General features: G+C 37.0%; 1 protein-coding gene and 1 long non-coding RNA gene across 3 annotated transcripts in view; one reads left to right on the top strand and one right to left on the bottom strand.

The window, feature by feature from the left end:
• The window catches only part of LIN7A (lin-7 homolog A, crumbs cell polarity complex component), a 145,433-nt gene that overhangs the window by 25,006 nt on the left and 97,849 nt on the right, over positions 1–22,578 (bottom strand). The window contains exons 3-4 of one of the 2 annotated variants that reach the window (XM_036457796.2): positions 21,512–21,583; positions 18,731–18,940 (exon numbers count right to left, since the gene is read on the bottom strand). In XM_036457796.2, the coding sequence (XP_036313689.1) occupies positions 18,731–18,940; positions 21,512–21,583 (282 nt within the window). The remainder of the gene's footprint in view (positions 1–18,730; positions 18,941–21,511; positions 21,584–22,578) is intronic. The other variant, XM_036457797.2, reaches the window with a different exon arrangement.
• LOC118730090 lies at positions 3,236–15,855 on the top strand. The gene is made up of 3 exons (XR_004991368.2): positions 3,236–3,246; positions 10,571–10,574; positions 15,785–15,855. It is a non-coding gene; the product is annotated as an uncharacterized LOC118730090 (long non-coding RNA).

A 22,578-nucleotide genomic window follows, 5' to 3' on the forward strand; every position in this document is an offset into this window, starting at 1 on the left:
TCACTAGTTCCCTCTCACAAAGTCCTCAGGTAAAAGAAGATCAACTTTACCTTTAGTTAGGGAGGTGCAAATGAAAACCAGAATGAAATAAAAATGAGTCATTTACTTAAAAAAAATGGTAATGCATTGTCAAGGATTTGGTGAGACATGTATGGAAATACAATATGGAAGTAGAAATTGGAGGTCAATTTGGCAGTATCTGCTAAATGAATTTATGCCCATATCCTCTTAACCTAGCTTACCACATAGCAGTATTCACCACCCAAAATAGTTATTCATATACATAAAAATTTTCATTGAGGCCATGTTCATAATCACAAAAAAACCAATTGGGTAACAAACTCAATATCTATTAGTAGGAGAATGTTTAAATTAACTAGGGTATCCACATACTGTAGAATACAATACAGCAGATTGCAAAACCTAAGTAAGTACTGACAAGGCTCAATATCCAAGAAGTACTTCTAACTAAGAAAGCAAGTCATAAAGTAAGTATATGAAAATACTGGTGTAGAGGGAATAATGGGGGGATATGGATACATATGTAATACCTTAATCAATAAAGAAAAAAATAAAACATTGGTGTACTAGTATTTGTTTTACAACTTACATATAATAATGATGATGATGATGATAACAACAACTAAAATTCCTTGAGATATTCTCTTATCTGCGTTAAATTTATCAAAATAGTTACACTCCCTAACAACCTGGTGGGGGGTGTGATGTTATCACTCCATTTTTGTAGATGAGGAAAATGAGGCACAGTAAATTTCAATGGGCACACCATTAACGGTTTCCAAGTTTGGCCTTTTAGCCACTGCAGTATCGTGAGTTTATCTCTAGGAATTAATAAAATAACTGTACGTTTGTGTGCTAGTGTGCATGTGCACTTGGGTGCAAGGGAAATGTGTGGATGAAAGCACATCACCAGAGTGGTTCTTCGTGGGGGAGAGAAAGGAACCGGAGTGGAGGGAAGTAGAGGTGAGTGGTTAAAGGGACTTTTCAATCTGATTTCAGTCTTTTCACCAGGAATTATTTACAGATCTCCTAAGCACACAGTCCCATTCTTCTGGTACAATTTGTTTTAATGCATTAGTGCAGCAGCATCATGAGGAAAATGAAAATGAGAGGAAACGTCATCTTAGCACAAACTAGAGAAGGTGAGGCAAAGGGTAATTTTCTTTAAAAAGTGCTTTGAGACACAGCTTTGAAGTGATTTGAGCAAAAATCAACTGTGACTGAAACTGCCTGGGTAATTTAGGTGAAATGAAGGCATTTTTAGCTGCATTACCTCAGAAATTATGAATGTAGAAATGTGGTCTGCGGCTGCTTCAAAGCCCCAATTATAAGGGGTTGCCACCAAAATTCTGCTGAAAGGACCGGGATGGAATGCTTTTTCTCCTGATACCCTTCATGTGTTGAAACCTGACTTTTTTTTCCTTCCATTTCTCCTCGGCTGTTTATTTATCCGTGCTAGCATTACAGTGATATGGCCTGGTAGATCATTCATGCTTAAGTGTGAGTGCTATAAATCCAGGCTTTCACGGAATCGTGTCCGACTGGGAAATGAGGAGAAAGAATATGAAATACTGCATGTTTAAATTTTTGCTTTTCATCTAATGGCTCCTAAGATGAAAAACTGCAGTGGCTTTGAGCTTGATAGATGTAAAATCCCAGAGAGAGTTACAAATCAGTCAACTTAGCAATGTTTTTGAAAATGAAATGAGTTGGCTTTCTATTTCTCCTTTGCTATGGTTATTATTGATCCTCTCCTTCCTTTCCCCCAAATAAGTGTGTTATAACAAACAAACAGCTATTCCCTGCATAATGAGGTCTGTTCCCTCTTGTAGATGTAACATTGGTTTCCTTGCCTCTAATTCTGGCCCCTTCTAAGCCACTCTTCACATAGCAATCACAGCATTCATCCTAAAATGCAAATTGATCAAGTCACTCTCCTGCTTAAAATCCTTCTGAGTCCCCGTATTGCTCAGATACAGCTCAAAGTCTTCAGCTCAGTGTGCCTCATTACAAGCTGGCCCCTGCTTATATTTTCAGCCTCATTTGCCAACTCTGAACTCTCCAAACAGAAAAATAGGCAATTTTCTCTAGTGTCTGGACTCTAATATTGTTCTCTCTTAATATGGCGCTTTCACACACACACACCCCACAACCCCCACCGCCTCCAATCACCTACCCAATACCTACTTGTCTATGAGCTTTTCTCCACAGGAGGAACTGCCTCTGACCCTCCTATACGTGGGGTTAATGCCCCTTCTATGATCTCTGAGGGAACCCCATACTTTTCATTATTTATAAAATAACTCATGTTGTAAAGATGATCTTCCTTGCCTATTTCCTCCCCATTCCTATAAGCATGAAATCAGGGGTATTTATTTTTTATTTCATTAGTGACTAAATGCCAGGCCCAATAATATTTTGCCAAATGAATGACTAAATAAGTATTTAAGTTTTATGGATTGGTTAATGTTTGTTCAACAAATTTGTGACTTAACTATGTTATCACTTCTCTGAGAAAACAATGATCTCTTGTTTAAACCAATGACTGACGCCTCAATATTGAACTAGCAGCAATTATCACAACACTAATTTAGTACTCATTATGTGTTAGGAACTATGTTGTATCATAAAAACAAGGTAGCCACTAATATAAGGTAACCAGATGGCCCGCTTTTGGCAAGACAGTCCCGATTTTTAATAATTTGTCCCACAGAGTTTTAAAACAGTCCCGATTTTTGGAAAGAATGCACGACAAGCTAGGGAACGGCGGGAAAATGGGAAGGGAATATACGGTTTTAGGCGGCCATGTGGGCTATTTACCCAGAATATGAGTTTTACATTATTTTTGTTAATTTTATAATGTTAAACTTTAATAATAACAAATAATTGTTGAGAACTGATTATAGAGAACTGCTTATCAAAGTTCGCATTGTTGATCAGTTATTAGAATTTGACCACCATTGTTTGGACTTAATGAACAATGGCATTTTTTGGGATTGGCAACGACAAAACGTTTTGTAACTGTCTCTCAGATGATACACATCGTACTGCGTGCTAGTAAGCTAGTTAAATAAGTGATGTTATTACAAATCAGCTATTCAGATAATTTAGGTATGTAATTTATTTATTTATTTCATAAATACATAAATTTTCTTGAATTTAGCAGAAGTGACACTTATGACTATACATATTTTTTTATTTATTCTATTTGTAAATTGTACTTACGTTGAAATTAAAAATATATATATTATAATACTATTTTTGCATTCTATGAAAATTTTTATGGCTCCATATAGACCAAATTTTTAATCAAGAATTACCCCCCCCCCCCCCTTGTCAATGGTGTCCCGCTTTACCAATGTTAAAATCTGGTCACCTTACACTAATACCATCTCTTAGCAATGTGGAAACTAAATTTTAGAGAAGTTACCAAATTACTCCTCCAACTCCATAAATCACAAGGAATTAATCTGTGAGAATTAAATGGCCCAGTGCACTCAATGCTTAGCAAATGCCTGGCCTGTTAGCTGTCAACACAAAGCTTTTCTGTTCCTTTTGTTATCAATTTTTCACTACATTTGGGGAACTGCCTCCTTTATTTCTAAACCTAGTGTGTGGGGATTTTTAAGTACCATTTTAATGTAACTTAAGTAGAAAATATACTTTTAAAAGTTGTAATTTTTTAATTAGCAAAAACTTTAATTTTTTTTTCAGTGAGGTTCTATCACTTCACTCATGTCTAGCTTCCTTGTTGCTGCTCCAATCTGCCAATGCTTTTCCATCCAAAGACTTGGACTCTTTCCTCTGGGTGGAATATTCTTCCCTAGATACTCAGGTGGCTCACCCCCTTACCTCCTTTAATCCACTCTGCAAATATCACCTTCTCACTTAGGCTACTCTGCCGAGGCACTTTCATACCCTAGCACTTCCTGTCCTCCTTACTCTCTCTCTCTCTCTCTCTCTCTCTCTCTCTCTCTCTCTCTCTCTCTCTCTCTCTCTCTCTCTCTCTTCTTTAGTAGTTGCTTTCATCTAACAGTAAATGTATTTACTTATTTGTTTTGCTTATTGCTTATCTACCCTACTGAAATATAGACTCCATGGAGGAAAAAAAAAAATCTTTCTTTTATTTTTCTCTATCAGAGAATCCTGACTGCTTCAAATAGTGCCTGGTATGCTATAGATGCTTAGTAAATACTCTTTGAATGAATAAGTGAATATGAAGACTGTGTCCAGGAAATGTTATCTAAACTTGTTTGGACACATATATGCTATAGACACACAGGTCATTGATGAATACTTTGTCAGCTTTCTGTCCTATTTAATATCTCTCAAACTAAGGGATTGGTGGGATAACTGCAGCTAATCTGTTAGAGAAAGCAAAAAACCATGCGGAGATCTAGGTCAAGTAATCCAACAAGGGTAGTTCAAGTTACAAATCTGACTCAAGTCCCTGCATACCTACAAATAATTACAAGTGCATAACAGGAATTCTTGATGATTCTATTTGATTTGTTTTATTCATAGAATAATCAAACATGCCTACTAAAAGTTGCACATAATTAAATGCTTGATGGTTTTCCTTAACAAATAAATACATTTATTAAAGACCACACAGGTTTAAAATGATTGGGCTTCTTTGTGGAACACGCAAAATATGTCAAATTATAGTCAATACAACCAGAGGACTGCCCTGGTAGTTCCCTTTCCTTTATCTCACATCCAATCCATTATTACCTCCAAAATAGTTTTCAAATCTCTACCTTTCTCTCCATCCCAATTCCTCTACTTCCAGTTAAGACCTTCACCACATCCCTCCAAAACTCCTAAGAGAATCCTAGTTGGTCTTGCCACCTTCAGATTTCCCCCACTTCTACACTCCCGCAAGCTGGCACTCGCCAGAACAAAGCCATGCTCTGTTTGCCACTTCCTGCCACCTTCAAATGGCAAGACCAGGCTCCTTCTCATGGCTTAGGGGACTTGTCCTCTCCAACCCCCATACCACCACACCTTGCCTTACTCGTCAGTCACACAGCATGCTGTTTCTTATATGTTACTGCATATGTGGTCCACATTGCCTGCAGTATTTTTTAAAAATATATATTTTATTGATTTTTCCCAGAGAGAAAGAGAGAGGGATAGAGAGTTAGAAAAATCAATGAGAGATTGATTTTGCTGCCTCTTGCGCACCCCCCACTGGGGATGTGCCCACAACCAAGGTACATGCCCTTGACCGGAATCGAACCCGGGACCCTTCAGTCCCCAGGCTGACGCTCTACCCACTGAGCCAAACCGGTCCTGGCTGCCTGAAGTATTTTTGCACCAACCCACTCACTCTGACATTTCCCTGGGTGACTAGTATTCTAGTATTTAACCTATAAGGTCCTACATATCTTCTATAAAACCAGAAGGTTTTTGTGTTGTTGTTGTTGTTGTTGTTGTTTTTAATTCTGAATTATCTGCCAACACTGTTGGCTTTCCCCAATGGCAATAACTGGCTGGAACTGCAAGGCAGCATTTCCTGTTGAGATGGACACAATTTCCACTTGGTCATCTCCACTGTTTTGTATAATCTCCTCTTGGACACACAGTAGTCAAATTTATCACTCCTACTTCAAGGAGAGCCCTTTGCAAAACCAAATTCAGTGCAACCTCATGCTTCCTTGGCTCTCAGAGGTAGAAGCTCAGAGACAGTATAGGATCCTCAACTTTTCTAATATCACATCTTATTATATTTCTGAATATATAATGACTAGTGCATATGTGGCAATGAGCTCAGAATGAAAAAGCTAAGCTGAGATTCTGGTACTGGGTGATGAACCAGGCTAAGCAAGTGCTAGGAGATCAAATCTGGTACATACCAGCTTTGCAGTTATTTAAATTAAAAAAAATAATGACAACATATGCATATTTTAACTCCAGGAGGTAAAGTCTCCGCCTGGGTTTGTATTGAAAGTTACATTCTTAAAACTTAAGTTGGTGATAATAGTCACACACATAGGAATAGAAATATAACTTCTTTTGAGAAGAGTTTAGGTGCCACTGGAGGGATGCAATGCAATTTACATTTTAGAGTAAAGTCGACAGTGATAAAAATTACCAACTAATGACTCTGTGTCTACAAGAAAACAGAGCAAACAAAGAAGGGAAGGCCTGTGGTTCAAAATGACATACCAAGCAACTTCTTTTTCTTTTTTAAACTTTGATTTAGATTTTATTATTTTTAAATAAGATGTTTTTATTCATTTGAATCTTTATTATCAATATATATGTGTGTATATTCTTAAATTGAAATGTTAGCTTGTATCAGTACTATAAAACTTCTTAAAACTGGCCATACCCTTTGGCTGAACTAAGAAAGGTGAGGTTCTGCACCACAACTGTCAAAACTCTCTTGCTGCATTTCCCACATCTGAGGCCCAGCTCCTTACAGCTGAGTTAGAATTTGAGCATCTCACATGAATCTCCCAGGAAGCACACTTAATTTATGACATATTCTTTGAGTTCCCTTTGTATTAGTCTCTTTTCTTCTTTGAGAAAAATCAAGAAGACAATGAGATCGAAATCCATTATAAATAACTGTGTGCACTCAGGTTTAATTTGGTTTGCATCTCATTAGGTATACTTATGCAGCTGTGGCAAATTAACAGCATTCTAGCTCTGCTTTAGGTGGGTGCTGGCAGTCCATAGACTTACGCTGAATAAGTTAGAAGAATGATCCTTCTCAATCAAGTTAGGCATCAAATGAATCATAAAGCATAGCTTTTCGGCAATAGAAATTGGATTCTCCACCAATGGTTGAAACAGTAACTGGTAATTGGGTTTGGTAAGTTCCACAAAGCATGAATGGTGCCAGAACTTGACCTAGCACAGAATTTAAAGGCAAACTCTGTGTTCTCCTGAGATGAACCACATATTTCTCAGCCAATATTAAAAGGATGACTCCTGCAGTACTTAGATTTTCTGCTTTTGTACATTGAGACTTCGTCACAATAGTAAATATGGGAAGACCCGTCTAGGAGTGTAATTTGAAAAAAAAAAAAAAGCTGTTTAATAATAATATACAGGAATGTAGAATGTGTTTTGTGGAAAGATAAGGTCTTATTTTTACCAGTGTTATACTTATTAATTCTCTCTTTTATCCTGTTCTGAAAAATAGATAGAACAGGTGTTACATCAGTTTTGCAGATGTACAGATGCCAAAAAAATCCAAGGACTTGTCAATACCTTCTGATACACTTATTCAACTGCTTCTGAATTAGAATAGTCAATGGGGGACTTTTACTGTCTCCTGAAGTTAAACAGAGAGCAGAGGAAATAACTTAGTCTGAGTTGAGAATGAGAAGTCTATTTGCAGAAATTATAAGATAGAAGGAGGATATTATATGCCTTAAAGCAGTGTTTCCCAAAGTGTGGTACACATACCTCCAGGGGTACGGAAGAGTTTGATGGGGGTATGTGTTGCACCAGAGTTTGGTGGGGATATGCACTGCACCGTGCTTAGCTGCACCTAATTCTACATTCTCATGAGTACGAGGGGTACTCTGCGTTATGAAAATTATAGAAGGGGTACACATATGTCAAAAGTTTGGGAAACACTGCCTTAAAGGAAAGGAATTTATATTAACAGTTACTAATAATAATAATATTGTAAATAGTTAATAGTAATGAACAGATATTGTATTTTTAAATAGTACCCATCATAGTGGCAGATACTTTCACATACTTTCAATTAATCTGCAGAGCAGCACTTTGAAAAAGGTATTGTTATTTCTTCTTTATGGACAATGAAACAAGTCTCAGAAAGTAACTGATCATATTATGGTTAGAATATCTTAAATTTCTCAGAAACTAGAAGAACTCAAAATGCAATGTTTCACTTGAAATGTTGAAAATATCAATTGACAATAAAGTAAAAGTTTTCCAATGTCTATTAAACGTATCAATAGAAAGACAAAATGGCTCTTAAAGTTATTGTCAGAACTTAGTGACATGGTTTAGAGTACATAAAAACTATAATATGGAAATAATAATTACTGAAACAGAGAAAAACATTTTTTCTTTCTTAATGAACAGTCATAAAGATATTAAAAATCCTTAATGTTTCACTAGATTTAAAAGTTGGACAAATTAACATTCTTTTTGTACTTAAAACAAAATAGACATTTTTGTAGCTCCTCTATTACTGGGCCACATCTGGCTCCCAACCAACTCTTTAGCTATCTTATCCGACTCTCCATGCCCCGTCATTCTGTTCTTCATTCAGCTGCTCCTACAAGGCAAGTCATGAACTTCCTTATCTGGGAACCTTCTCACAAGCTCTTTCTTCTGATGATGACTGACGCTTCCTGGCCCCCAGCCTCAGGTTCAATGTCACCACTCAGAAAGGCCACACCTAACACTGTTATGATAGTGCCTCTTATTCTCTTACATGACGCCTTATTTTCTTCCCCCTCTTCCCCTTTAACACTTGTCATAGCATTTAATTATAAGACAGTGTTATATCCTGAAGTATAAATCTGTATTCTTTGTGTATTTCCCCTCCCCCATTGCTTCCTTCAGCCCACACCTGGAGTAAAAAAAAAAAGACTCAAAATTAGTTGAACGCCTTTAGCTGTAAGGTAGAAAGAAATTTTTTCACCATCCAAAGACTTGACAGGGTTTGGGGCTGGGAGAAGGAAGGCAATGAGGCGGAGGGGCTTCATTGAGTATAAAAGATAAAAGTACCCAAAGTGGGAGGGAAGAAGGAACGTGCCCAGGATCTGTGGACAACTGGTCCCTGTACCTTGTCCTGGACACGTGTAAACCCTCTGGATTTAGGATCTAAACATATTTAGAATGCTGGATAATGGCCCTCAAAGACATCAAATCTTATTCCCTGGAACTGTCATTGTTGCCTTAGGTGGAAAAGGGGTCTTTGCGGACGTGATTAAGTTAAGGCTTTGGGGATATTATTCTGCATTATCTTGGTGGGCCCTAAATGCAAGCACAAGGGTGCCCACAAGGGGGAAGTAGAGGAACATTTCACACAGAAGAGAAAATAATGTTCCCATGGAAGCAGAGATCTGAGGCAGCCGCGAGTCAAGGAGTGCAGGCTGCCGCCAGTGGCTGGAAGAAGCGAGAAAGGGAGTCTCCTCCGGAGCCTTTGGAGGGAGCACAGTCCCGCCCACCTTGGGTGTGGGTCTCTCTAGCTGATTTCTGACTTCTGTCCTCCAGAGCCAAGAGACAACATTTTTTTAAATTATTGTTTAAGCCCAATTTGTGGTAATTTGTCACAACAGCCATAAGAAACTTAATACACATGAGGAGTAAAAACCTCATTATTTGACCAATTAGAACTGAACTGAATCACTGGGGGAATTTCCTTTAAGGTGGGACACAGGGTGGATATATCACCAGTTACATATACACGTATATGCATATATTTATTATTATCATCATCATTTCTTTCCTTCTACCAGGCAGAAAGTTCCAAGAGAATTGTAACTTTTTCTGCTTTGTTTACCATATATATCCAGGGCTTAGCTCAGCTATCACAAAATAACTACTCTACAAATAATTGTTGAATGAACAAAAAACATTGTGAAAATAGTATGTGAGGAAAACACAAACAACAAATGGTAAGAAAATGATGGCATTAACTATGAAAAAGACTGTACCAGCAACTAAATTGAGTAGTCAACTATCTACTATCAGCCATCTAAATGGAGATTTAGGTCAGTCTGACCCCATGTGTGGGAATGCTCTCTAGCACCTGGAGATGTATGCTTTTAAACTGGCTAGATGTGAGTGTGTTCTTCCACTGATACATTTTCAATCAATTTTATCAACACAATCTCAGGGTATTGCTCAAAGATCAAGTTGGTCTGACAGTGTCTGAGAGTTAATCTGAGAAGTAATATACCTGGTGCTCATTCAGGCTGCTGAAATCACAGGGCAGGGTGAAAATGTAGCACTTTTGGCTGGTGAGCTCTTGTTACTTGTTCTTTTAGGATAGCACAATACCTCCCTGTTCCACTTTCTAAATGAAAAGGACTCTTGTCATGAGCCAACTCAGAATGAAGGGGACTCAATGCCACCTGCTTAGTGTTGCAAAATATACTGGATTACCCTGCCTTGTTTGTGCCATTCCAAAGGTGAATGCAATAAAACAACCTAATTGTACTTGTCTTGGCTCCTTCACAATTGTGAATGGAGTATCACATGTTGCCATTCAATGAACAAAAATGTTCAACATTTACCTGAAATTCCAGTCTTCACTTCTATTTAATTATAACCCCAAAATCTCCCACTCAGATACCAAAAAAGGTAAAGAATCTGTAAATGACTGCTAGGCAGAGAGAGGATGTGAGAATTGCTTTACTTGAGGCCTTAGCCTAGAACTGAGGTGGGGCTGCTCAGCCCAGGCCTCTGGGGCAGCCCAGGCTGAGGCTCTGCCTCCCCCTCTTTCTGTCTGCCTGTGCTCCCCTCTAAGTCAAGGGGATGTGCAGAATGAGTGTGCATCAAGCGCTACACAGGCTGTTCAGGCCACACTCTGATTCCTGGCACAAAGTGGAGTGATGAGTTAGGCAGGTATGGGACAGTTCAAATCTCCATTCCCTTTCCGTATTCTGAGCCATTTGAATTCAAGTAATCTCCTTCTCTCAAGATGTGACTATTTTTAAGTTGTCAATTTTTTTAAGGTCATAGGTTCTTAGGAGAATTTGAGAAAAGCAATAGACCCTCTCCCTGCCAAAAAAAAAAAAAAAAAAATGCTCTGATGTAAACCCATAAAGATGAAGACTCCTTGATCTTTCCTATACCATATATGAAAATACTAATTGAGCAATGACTAAGATGCTTATTTACCCTTCAATTATCATGAATAAGGCCAGATGCCTGGGTAAGAATTCCCAGCTGTCATTCAGAAGCTGAGTGACCTTGGACAAGTTACTTGGTCTCTCTCTTCCTCAGTTTCCTCATCTGTAAAATGAGAGCGCTAATAATAGCACCTACTGCAAAAGATAATTATGGGGAAATCATAAAGTCATTATGTAAAGTGCTTACAGTGGTGCCTTGAGCTTTTTTGTTTGTTTTTAAATGCATATGGTGCTTCCATTGCATTTCAGGGACTGTTCTAAGACTAAATACAAGGCAATGAACAAAAAATTACTGCTGACAATGGGGCAGGCATTTTAAAATGGAGCTTACATTCTCACAGAAATCTTAGTTTTTCAGAGCAATTTAAAAATCTTTTTATTTGTGTTTTCTCTTTGTTTAGATAACAGAGAAATAAGATTTTAATACACATTTCCTCTTGATGTGCTGTAGCTTCAAATCCAGAGTTTTAACTTTTTGGTGGGTTTTTTTTTTTTTTTTTTTTTCCATCCTCATTCCACACCTGACAGTTTTCCTGCATAAATAATTTGAGCTGTGAGTACTCACTCTTAACTTGGCATAGATATTTATAAAATGGAAAAAGGCAAGATTCCAGGAAAACAATTTTTTCTGTTCCACCCCTAAATTTTTGCTCATTCATCTGTTATGCTTAAAAATCAATTAGCACTGTGCATACACTGTATTGATGGCTTTATTTAGGATTAACTAAAGAGCTGGGTGGATTTAACTACAAATTTCTTACCAATGATGCTCTAAAAGTATGCTTGGATTTCAGATGCTAATGAAGGCCTCCTTTCTCTATGACATATTTTTAAAGTTCTTGTGATTTTATTTTATCTTTTTGTCCTTTGCTTCCTGCTTCCCACCTGCTTTTTTTTCCCTCAGTGCCAGTAGGATATCATACGCAGGTTGATTCTTTTAGACATTCTCCTTTTAAAATACTAAGTAAATAAAAATATAATAGGTATTATATTGTAGTACATTTATACTTTTTCTATTTTCTGTTCAGGAAAAATGTCTCAGTTGTGTGCATAGAGACTAGGTGGAGCCTGCTTACCTGTATAAGGAGATGTGTGAATGTGTATGTATGTGTAGGATTATATGGCAGTATAGACAAAAATCTCATCTGAAGACACAGAATCAGATTCACAGGGTTAGAATGAACTTTGAGCCGCCTGTTCTAGCTCTACACAGTGCAGAAATTTTGAAATATTCTTGCCATGGCCATATAATCTCTGATTAGAACATCAAATGAGGGACACATACTATTTCATGACTTCAGTCTTTCTCTGTTTATAGAGCTCTAAGTGTTTAAAAGCTCTGTTCTAATAAGCTGAAATCTGCCTTCCTTGTGACTTATCCACTGGTCTTGGCTCTGCCATCTGGTGCCTCACACAGTGCAGTAAGACTGAAGACAGACATCATTCCCTTAATGTTTTCTTCTCTATCCTAATAGCTCAAGTCCTTCTTTAACTTGTTATTGTGCAGGACTGCCAATTTCTGAACTAGCTTATTATTCTTTATAAGGATGGAACCAGGATTGGGCAGCCCAATGAGCTATGAGCTGAACAGCATATTCAAGAACTGGACTAATATCGCATATCTGTGTACAATATTTGTAGTCATGGCCCCTACAATCACATTAACATGTTTTTGTTTTTCCCAACTTGCCTCATATTTTTTTAAAAGCAATGGAAATCCCCCAGGCCTTTCGTGTTTTTTTCCAGGTTATGATGTTTAGCCATTTCTCCTTAATTCTGCACACAGGTAGCTAGTTTTCTGGGTATAGGAGCAGGACTTCATGTAGATTCTTAGTCAGTTAGGCCTATTGTGCCATGCTATTGAGATTTATATATATATATATATATATATGTCTGGACTCTCTCACTAAATTTATCTACTGGCTCCACCTCAGCTGTTGCCTTTATAAAAATCCTTTAGTCTTTTCTCAAAATTGCTGATGAAACACTTGGGCATAAAAGGGTGAACAGGAGATCATTAAATAGCTATAAATTCTATCTACAACATTTTTACTTCCTGTTAATGTTAAATTTTTATTGAGAATTCAGCTTTAAGTTTTTACCGAGAGTTGACTTTAGCAGCAGCCATACACAAAAGGCCTCTGTATTTTCTATAAAAATGCATTAGATGATTCAATGTCTCATTAGTAAAAATCTCATAGGAAATTTCTTTTGGAGCTCAGGGATAGTAAAAATAAAAATTCTTCTAATGAAAGCTGAGCTGGTATGAGTTTCCTTCTTTTGGACTTCTAAGATGCTTTATCTTTTCAAATGTTTAAAGATCTATGGAATAATTTCTTTACTTTCTAAGTAGGGCACTAGGAAATTTCCCCTAGAGTCCTGAGTGGTTGTCAGTCCTACCAATCATGCTGTTCCAGAATGTGCTCTCAGTTTAGAATGGCAAGTTCTGAAAATGTTCCATATTAATTTCCCCAAATGGTTCTTTAAGTGTACATAGTAATATTTGATCATTTGCTAATATTTTCTCTCTTTTTCTTTTTTGGCCCTTTCAATATAGAGTAAATTTTTTAAATTAAATATTTCCATTTGACTGCAATTATATTAAAAAGACTTCTGGATGAGTGTTATTAGCAAAAATACGGCAGAAGTGCGTTCTCATTGGTGAAATGAGTGACTCATTATCAAGCACACTGTACGGAACTTTGCCTTGGATTAACCAGTCTCTGTGTGACTGTGGGAAACCCACTGGGCCGTGCAGTTTCTCACTGACAGAAGGAAAACCAGCTCTTGATGAACATTTGATAAATATTAGACACTGTTAAGATGTATATAAGTTACTTTTAAATATTTTAAAATAGGTCATTTATAATGTATGGCTTAATTATATGGATGTACAATATCTTAAACACCAAATTTAGAAGCTTTTTTAATCAATCCAAGGTGGTCAGATGGCATTATATCAGAAAGGCAAACACTTTAGAGGATGGCTTCTATAAAAGCATTTGTTATATCTATTTCAATGAACAAATAATGTTTTGCTTATTAGCAAAAATATGGCAGAAGTGCGTTCTCATTGGCAAAATTAGTGGCGTAAACCTTCCTATGATTTCACCAAACTTATTAAAGAGGTTGCATGAATCTATTAAGCTTTTTTTTTTTTTTTTTTTTGCTAATAAATGTTTGCTAAAATATGGCTGTAAGTTTAGTAAAAGTTGGTTTAAGGCTTACTTTTAACACAAGTACATTAGTATGATAATAGGAGAATTGCTAACATTCTTCAACCTGCATTGGTAACCACCCTTTTCTATCAAAGATGTGTGTGACCAAATGATCACTGGACACTTCTCAACAGATATTTTGTCTTATTTTAATCTTCATCAGCACCCTTCGAGTCACTACTCCCCTTATCCATATTAGGAAATTCAAGGTTAGGGGACATTAATCCATAATCATATAGATACTGGTTGGCAGAATCTTATGTGTCTGATTTCATTCCTCTAATCCCCTCACCCACCACTCCCACTCCCACCTGGTTATTGCCAGGAATGAATGAGTAATTATTAAAAGCTTACAGGTGTGTTCTCTGCAGGTGTATAGGTTAAATAAAGACTTTTTAGCTCACCTTGACAGATAGTTATAAGTCAAGAACCTATTAAAGTGATTTCATATGTATTTATTGTTGCTTTATATAATTTCAATTACTATTAAAATATTTTTTGTTTCTTTTTTGTACTTTTCATGTTTTAAAACCCATACCTTCTTTTTATCTACCCGATATACTCAGAGAAATTATGAATTCATACTCTGAGGCACAGATTAATTACTTTGTGACATAATTACATGACCAAGCTCTTGAGTAGTTTACTAGAGTTTGACTCTGAAATTATCAGTTGAAACAGGTTTTGAAAAAGTCACAGTTATCTAAACGTCAATAAAAAGCTCATCTCAAAGCATTGCTACATAGAGAAAAGTAAATGAAATGATAATTTTAGAATTCAAATGCTGAAATGATATATAATATCCATGGGCTGATGATTTGAAGCACATCAGAAACCAGCAGAGTTGAATGGTTTTGGGATCTATAAAACTACTAGTCAGGCTAAAAATTAAAAAAAAGAAATAAAACACAAGATATAAATACAGAATAATTCCCTTCTTAGTTACCAATAAAATATTACATTTTAAAATGAATTTTATTTTAGATAGTCTAAGCAGAAATCATGTGTCCACAGAAAAGCTCACAAATTGATTTTATTTATTAAAATCTTAAGTTCTTAATAAAAAGATCTTAGATTAATAGAAAAATAATCATTGACATGTTCCTATTTATTCTTCTGAAATGTGTATTTTTAGTTTATTTATTTTTGATGTAGGTAAAAGTTATGGGGATAAAATTATTCATTTTAGAGTAAGCTATTTTTTTAGCAACTCATTATTACTTGGAAGTATTGGTATCCAAAAAAAAAAAGTATGTTTTTACTTCTTTTATTTTAAAATATTACTTACTTTAGTTTACTCTAATTTCATGTAAAAATGAATAAATAAATATATAAAAAATAGATAATATAATCAAATATTCAGAGGCTGGCATATTTTTATTATACTATTGTTGCAAACTTGGCTTAAAGAATTACCTGTGCATTACCTTTTCCCATATATATTATTATGTATATGAAAATTATCCTTCCTCTTTAATTAAAATTAAAAATTTAGGGTGAAGAGTTTTATCTTTATTTTTAAAATGTATTTGCTTATAGTAAATTGAATAAAGAGAAATTATTATGTTCTTTATTAAGTCAATTAAAGTATATATGGGAGAAATTCTACGATTTGGGATGATTTTCCAAGTAGTTCATATACATCACATCTGGACAAAATGAAATGAGACATAAAAACTGTAAAATCAGGAGAAACCAAGATGGCAGCATAGGTAAACACCTGAACTCGCTACCTTGCATAACCACTTCAAAATTCAACTAAAAGACAAAACAGATATCATCCAGAACCATGGAAAGGTTGGCTGAATGAAAATTCTACAACTAGAAGGAAAGAGAAAAGCACACTGAGACTCAGAGGAGGTGCAGAGGTGTGGAAGTGAAGTGCAAAGGTATGGAGGCATGCTCGGGCGGAAAAGGGCTGGCAACTGAGTATGCTGTTGTCTTTTTCAATCGGGAGGGAGACACAAACTCCCAATTGCTCTGAACTCCAGTTCTGGGCGAGTCTGGGGACCCAGACTCATACAGGGAGAAACTGGACTGTCTGGCATCAGGTGGGACTCGAGGGAGGCTTTCTCTCAGAGGTACTTGCAGCAATCATTGTTCCTGCATGGTGCCGCGAGACACAGAGACATGGAACCTCTTCCAGGCAGGGCTGACAGTCAGCCATTACTGTTTGCTCCACCCTGGTGATTCCCTGAGACCCCATCCCACCCAATTTACAACCCCACCCAAGCTGTGCACAGAGGCTTTTTCATATGAATGGACTGGCCTTTTGCAATTTAAATAACCTAACAAACTGTAGCTGGGTCAGAGAGTCCCAGAGCTTCCAAAAGAAGGCCCAAGGCTTCAGAGCAGCTTGCATTGCTTCAAAGATGGGCCTCATCTGGGCACCTTCAAACCCCAAACAAAGAGAAGGAATCTGTAGATATCTCTGTAGCTCCTGCTAGGTGGCCTGAGGCAGTGGCTGACTTTGCACCTCCTTGGAGATCCAAGAGTCAGTGTACCCAGTGGTCATAGTGAGGCCATCCAGATTACAACTCTTCAGATCCATAAGAGACACACTCAAGGGGCAGACTCTGTGAGCACCAGTGCCCCACTGAAGCAAGCCTTGCTCCATAAGGTGTCTCTAGCACAGAAGTTCTTCCATTGTAGATACAGCTGAACCTCACAGCCAATATTCCTGAAGGTCAATTTCTCCCAGTGAGACCAACAACAATAAAGGTTTAACAACAATAAGACTATGCACACAGCCCACAAAGGGTTGCACCAAGAGTGTCCACCTCAGGTTAGTGGGCCCTATAGGACACCTAGCATGCAAAGCCACTCTATCAAGTCAGGGAAGCAGCAAAAATGTGGAGACAAAGAAACAGGTCATAAAAGAAATGGAGGAAAGCAAACTATTGGATAGAGTTCAAAACCACGGTTATAAGGTTACTTAAGAATCTTCTAGAAACCTCTGAGAAATTTAGTGAGATCCTCAAGGATATGAAAAAGCACCAACAAGAAATTAAGCATACACTGACTGAAATAAAGAATAATGTATAGAGATCCAACAGCAGACTAGAAGATCCCAAAATCAAGTGAAAGATTTGAAATACAGTTATGAAGAAGCAAAAAGCACCCAACCAGAAAAGCAAAAAGGATCTAAAAACATGAAGATAGTGTAAGGAGCTTCTGGAACAACTTCAAGCATACCGACATAAGAATTATGGGGGTGCCAGAAGAAGAGAGAGCAAAATACTAAAAACCTATTTAAAGAAATAAAGACAGAAAACTTCCCCAACCTGGTGAAAGAAATAGACTTACTGTATTTTTCCGGCGTATAAGACGACCCCCTAATTTTACAGTTAAAACATAGGTTTAGGCCTATATTCTCTGTATAAGACTACCCCCTACTTCCGAGGCAACACCAGTTCTTTTTTTAATAGACCGCCTCTCTGACTCTGGCCAATCTGAGCAGGCTTTTTACTAGAACACAGTGTAGCTTCGGGTACAGAACATGTATAATTTGCATGCATAAAAGCCTGCTTGGATTGGCTAAGTTTTTGAGCCGGTCTATTAAAAAAAGAACTGGTGTTGCCTCGGAAGTGGGGGGTAGTCTTATACAGCGAATATAAGCCTAAACCTACATTTTAACTGTAAAATTTGGGGGTCGTCCTATACCCCAGAAAATACGGTACAAGACCAGGAAGAGCAGAGAACCCCAAACAAAAGGAATCCAAAGAGGAGTACACTAACACACATCATAATGAAAATGCCAAGGACAAAAGACAAAGAGAAAATCTTATAAGCAGCAAGAGAAAAATGGTTAGTTACCTACAAGGGAGTACTCATACAATTGTCAGCTGATTTTTCAACAGAAACTATGCAGTCCAGAAAGGAGTGGCAAGAAATATTCAAATTGATGAACAGAAAGAACCTATAACCAAGATTATTCTACCCAACAAAGCTATCATTCAGAATTGAAGGTCAGATAAAGAGCTTCATAGACAAGAAAAAGTTAAAGGAGGTCAACACCACCAAACCAGTATTATATGAAATGCTGAAGGGTATTCTTTACGAAGAGGAAGAAGAAAAATATAAAGATAAAAATGATGAATAACAAATACAAACCTATCAATAAGTGAATCTAAAAATCAAGTGAATAAAAAATCTAATGAACAGAATAAACTGGTGAATATAATAGAATCAGAGGCATAGAAAGGGAGTGGACTGACAGTTCTCGGGGAAGGGAGTGTGGGGGTGTGAGGGTGCGGAAAGAGACTAGACAAAAATTGTACACCTATGGATGAAGACAGTGGCAGGGGGTAAGGGCATGGGGTGAGGTGGGGAATCAGATGGAGAGGAGCTATGGGTGGGGGGGGGGGAAGAGGAGCAACTGTAATAATCTGAACAATAAAGATTTATTTTTTTTAAAAAGGTAAACAAAATATGTTTAAAACCTGTAAAATCACTATTTTTGCTAGTTTAATATCCATCAATACTTAGAAAGCTGTTTGGATACAAGATTATGATTTGTTCCAGGGTTTCAACACTGACTCCAGTAACAGCAGTGCTGGGGGGCAGGGGAAGAGGAGGAGAAAGGGAGAGAGAATGTGCTTAAAGAGAAAACTTCTGGTTATGTTATGAACATACCACTCCATTCACTGATAGCAGCTGGTCTCCTCTTTTGAGGCCTCCGTGTCTTTCTGCCACCCCTCCAGGAATGATGCGAGAGATATAAATGGGGGAATTTTGCTCCTTTCCTCCCATCACGTTAAAACCAAGGCCTTCATCAGTCTTTGGCAGTTCGACTACCCGAGGGTGGGAGTGGCCTTCACTAGCAGCAAAAGCTGCAACTGTTGCCTGGAAGACAAGATGGTAATTTGGTAGTAGAAGGAAGGAAGGAAGGAAGGCTAACCCTATATTTTGCAGTGGGTAGGTCAGGCAACTCCTCATATTTTCATAACATTTTTTCCTGTGAAGGAAAGAGCACAAAACGGAGAGGCTTTCTTCATTTAGATGTCATTTTTGATTCCTTTCCCTTGGTAAAGACAAGTTCAGCTATTTCCAGCTTTCTAGACATTATCCATAATGATAATAATTTGCCTTGTACAGAAATATCTTTCCCAATTACCTCATATGGAATACCTCCTATTCTTGCATTCCAGAAAGGATTGGTCCATATGCTACCTACATATGGCACATATACTATAATTATTATGTATGTATGGTGACTATGGGCACCTGAAGGGCAGAGTTTGTGACTTCCACTTCTTTGTATGACACTAGTCTAACCTGGTGCTTGCACACAAATCTTCATAAATATTTATTCATTACACTGAGGAACACTTAAATGTATAAAGTTGGTAAATATATCTATAATTTTGCTATTGGAAGACTGCCTTAGCAAATTTGGTGTTTTTGTGGGGATATCTAAAAAAATAAAAGCTATAGTGAAATAATAGATTCAAACAGATTATTTCTCATCAATATTTCATAAAATGCATGCACATGGGGGTGGGGTCCCTCAGCCCAGCCTGTGTGCTCTTGCAATCCAGGAGCTCTCGTGGGGAGGGCCTAAGCCATCAGTTGGACATTCTTAGTAATGTCATGGGTGTGGGAGAGGCTCCCGCCACCTCCACTCACTGACTTTGAGCCTGGCTTCTGGCTGAGCAGTGCTCCCACTGTGGGAATGCACTGACCACCAGGGGGAGCTTTTGCATTGAGCATCTGCCCCCTGGTGGTCAGTGCATGTCATAGCGACGGGTCATTCTGCCATTTGGTTGATTTGCATATTAGCCTTCTATTATATAGGATTATTTTGAGAGGTCCTCTTCTCTGGCACAGGTTTTATCCCCTGACATTTTACATTAATATTTCAACTACTGTATTAGCAATGTAGGCACAATGAAAAGTCTATGGTATTATACCTAGCTGTACAAAATATCATTTAATATGGATATTATCATATTTTTTAATTCATTACTATTAATTTTTGAAAATAAGTTGAAGGAAACAACTTACCATTAGTTCCAACCCTTCATGGAAATAAAATTAGAGCAATGATGTAGTTCCTAACAAGAAAAGATTCTCTGCCTGCTTATTTTCCACCTCCATTAACCTTTCTTAAGCATAGTTGATTCGATGCCTACTATAAGTGATTCACTCAACACTATAAAAATATTGATTTGCAACTACTGTACATTCTTTTCCACACACAGCATTATCACATCAATTCAGCATTATGCTACTGTCTGCATTTAGTGAAAGATAGTGAATGATATGGAAATAATGTTTTTAGCTTCATGCATTTGCTCATGCAAACCTTGTTGTCATGCATAGATTTAATGGCTGACATGGATGCAATGCAGACAGCCCAGAAACAACCAGAAAATATTGGCTATTGCAACATTATGCTGCTATCCTGCTGTTCTACATGAATAAGAAATGAGAATGGTAAAACATTACATAATTCACTTTCCCCTTAATTAAACCATAGAGGGATCATTTTTTCTGTGTGTGTTCCACTTCAGTACAAGCAAAGCATGATGTAATGATAATAGTATCCTCTTTTTGTTTGGGTTAAAAAAACAAACAAACACACTGACAAATCTATCGTGTTCAGTTACAAAAAGGAAATCAAATAAGAGGTGATGTAACACAAAAAAATTTAAATGAAAAATTCTAATTTTTTCACCAGTTCTTCTTACACACGATTAAAAACAGAAAAGCTTTTAAAAAGCAAGTGTGTATGCATTGCAATATTCCTGTATTTGAAACTAAGAACTGCATTAGTGATTTTAGTTTTTAACTATCATTTCCTAATGATTTATTTTCCAGATAATTTCCTGATTCTATTGCTATAACATTTCCATTAGTAGGGCCTCTGCAATATCTGGATTCAAGTTTTTACAGAGCAAATGTGGTGACTACCACAAAAGGTGACAGGCCTTCCCTTTAGGTCAGCATCACATTCTTTCAGCTTCCCACTGCCCAGCTGAATACATGGACGAATCCTACATCGTTGGTTATCAGGTGGGTTCTCTCAATGATTAACTTAAGTCAGATCTTCATACTTGATTAAATAAATCTTCTTGCACTGAACAAGGAGCAGGTTCTTTTGGATCAGAGGAATGTGTTAGAAAACCAGGTATTATTTCATACAACAAGTGAGTAGATTTGCTTGTGCCAAATGGACATTTAGTGAGTTTAATTAAATCATTCTCCTTTCTTAAGCTACAGAAGCAGCAGAAACGTTCAATTTTTCCATTAGGATTTTTACCTGGGAAGTAGTACTGGTTCTAGACTCTGGGCTGCCACTGATGTCTAAATTCTCTTACAGTGTACACACGAGAATACCTGAAACACACACGCGCACAATCAATTACTAGATCACTGGGGTTAAGTATATTTTTAAAATTACTCAAGCCTTACCTTTGCTGTGGCCCTGGCACGGAATTCGGGACAGCCATTAACAGTTATCGTTTCATGCATATATTGATACACCTAAAATGTTCACATAATAAAAGAATGTGTAAGAACATTAAGAATAGTAATTCTTTCATTGCAGACAATATGATACATTTTCATTTCAGTACAAAAGTTCCCTATCACAAAGTAAAATAGGTCTGAATCAATTATCCTGATGCCTTGGGCCAAAAATCCCTCCTATTTTTATTTTATTTTTTTGGGAGGGGAGGGTTAGGGGGTAGAGAATGGAGTTTGGGGCAGAGGAGGCAATCACTTTTATTCATAGGTTTTATATTTGGCTATCCATATTTACCAAATATAGAAACTCACATTTATTCTTCTATATATTATAAAAATTACTTTGTTGGTAAAGATATTTTACCATTATATATAGCTCTATCAGTAAAATATGTGATAAAAATGTACTTCTTGAATCTATGTAACACTTTCAAAATAGTTTTCCAAATCAATATTCCACAAAACCAGGACAACTATCTTTTCTTTGCGTGTTGGCAGGTATGTTATTATTCTTGACACACTCAGAATTCATAGACAAAAATGTATTCAGAAGGAAGACAAGTATAGTAAGAGGTCTTTAAAACTAGTAACGTAGAGCAAAGTGCCAACTATGGGCTCAAATTACCATTTCTTTTTAAGGTGAAATAGTAAGAAGGGAGTAGAATCTGGATGCAAATGATGCTGAAGAAAGAATAAAGGTTATGCTGACTAATAGATCTATGTTTAAGCCTTACATTAATATAATTGGGATAATTATTATTATTATTATTTAATGTTTTCTACATTATTTGGCACTGATATTTTGGGAAGAAATTTCCTAGGACATGAAGTTCATCCACACTTCATGAAAAGAATTGATGGGCCGGCTGATGTGATTCAGTGGTTGAACATTGATCCATGAAACAAGAGGTCACTGGTTCGATTCCTCGTCAGGTCACATGTCCGGGTTGCATGCTCAGTCCCCAGTAGGGAGCATGCAGGAGGCAGCAGATTAATGGTTCTCTCTCATCATT

Source organism: Pipistrellus kuhlii, unplaced genomic scaffold, assembly GCF_014108245.1.
Source record: "Pipistrellus kuhlii isolate mPipKuh1 unplaced genomic scaffold, mPipKuh1.p scaffold_m20_p_3, whole genome shotgun sequence".
In the NCBI taxonomy this organism is placed as follows: Eukaryota; Metazoa; Chordata; class Mammalia; order Chiroptera; family Vespertilionidae; genus Pipistrellus; species Pipistrellus kuhlii.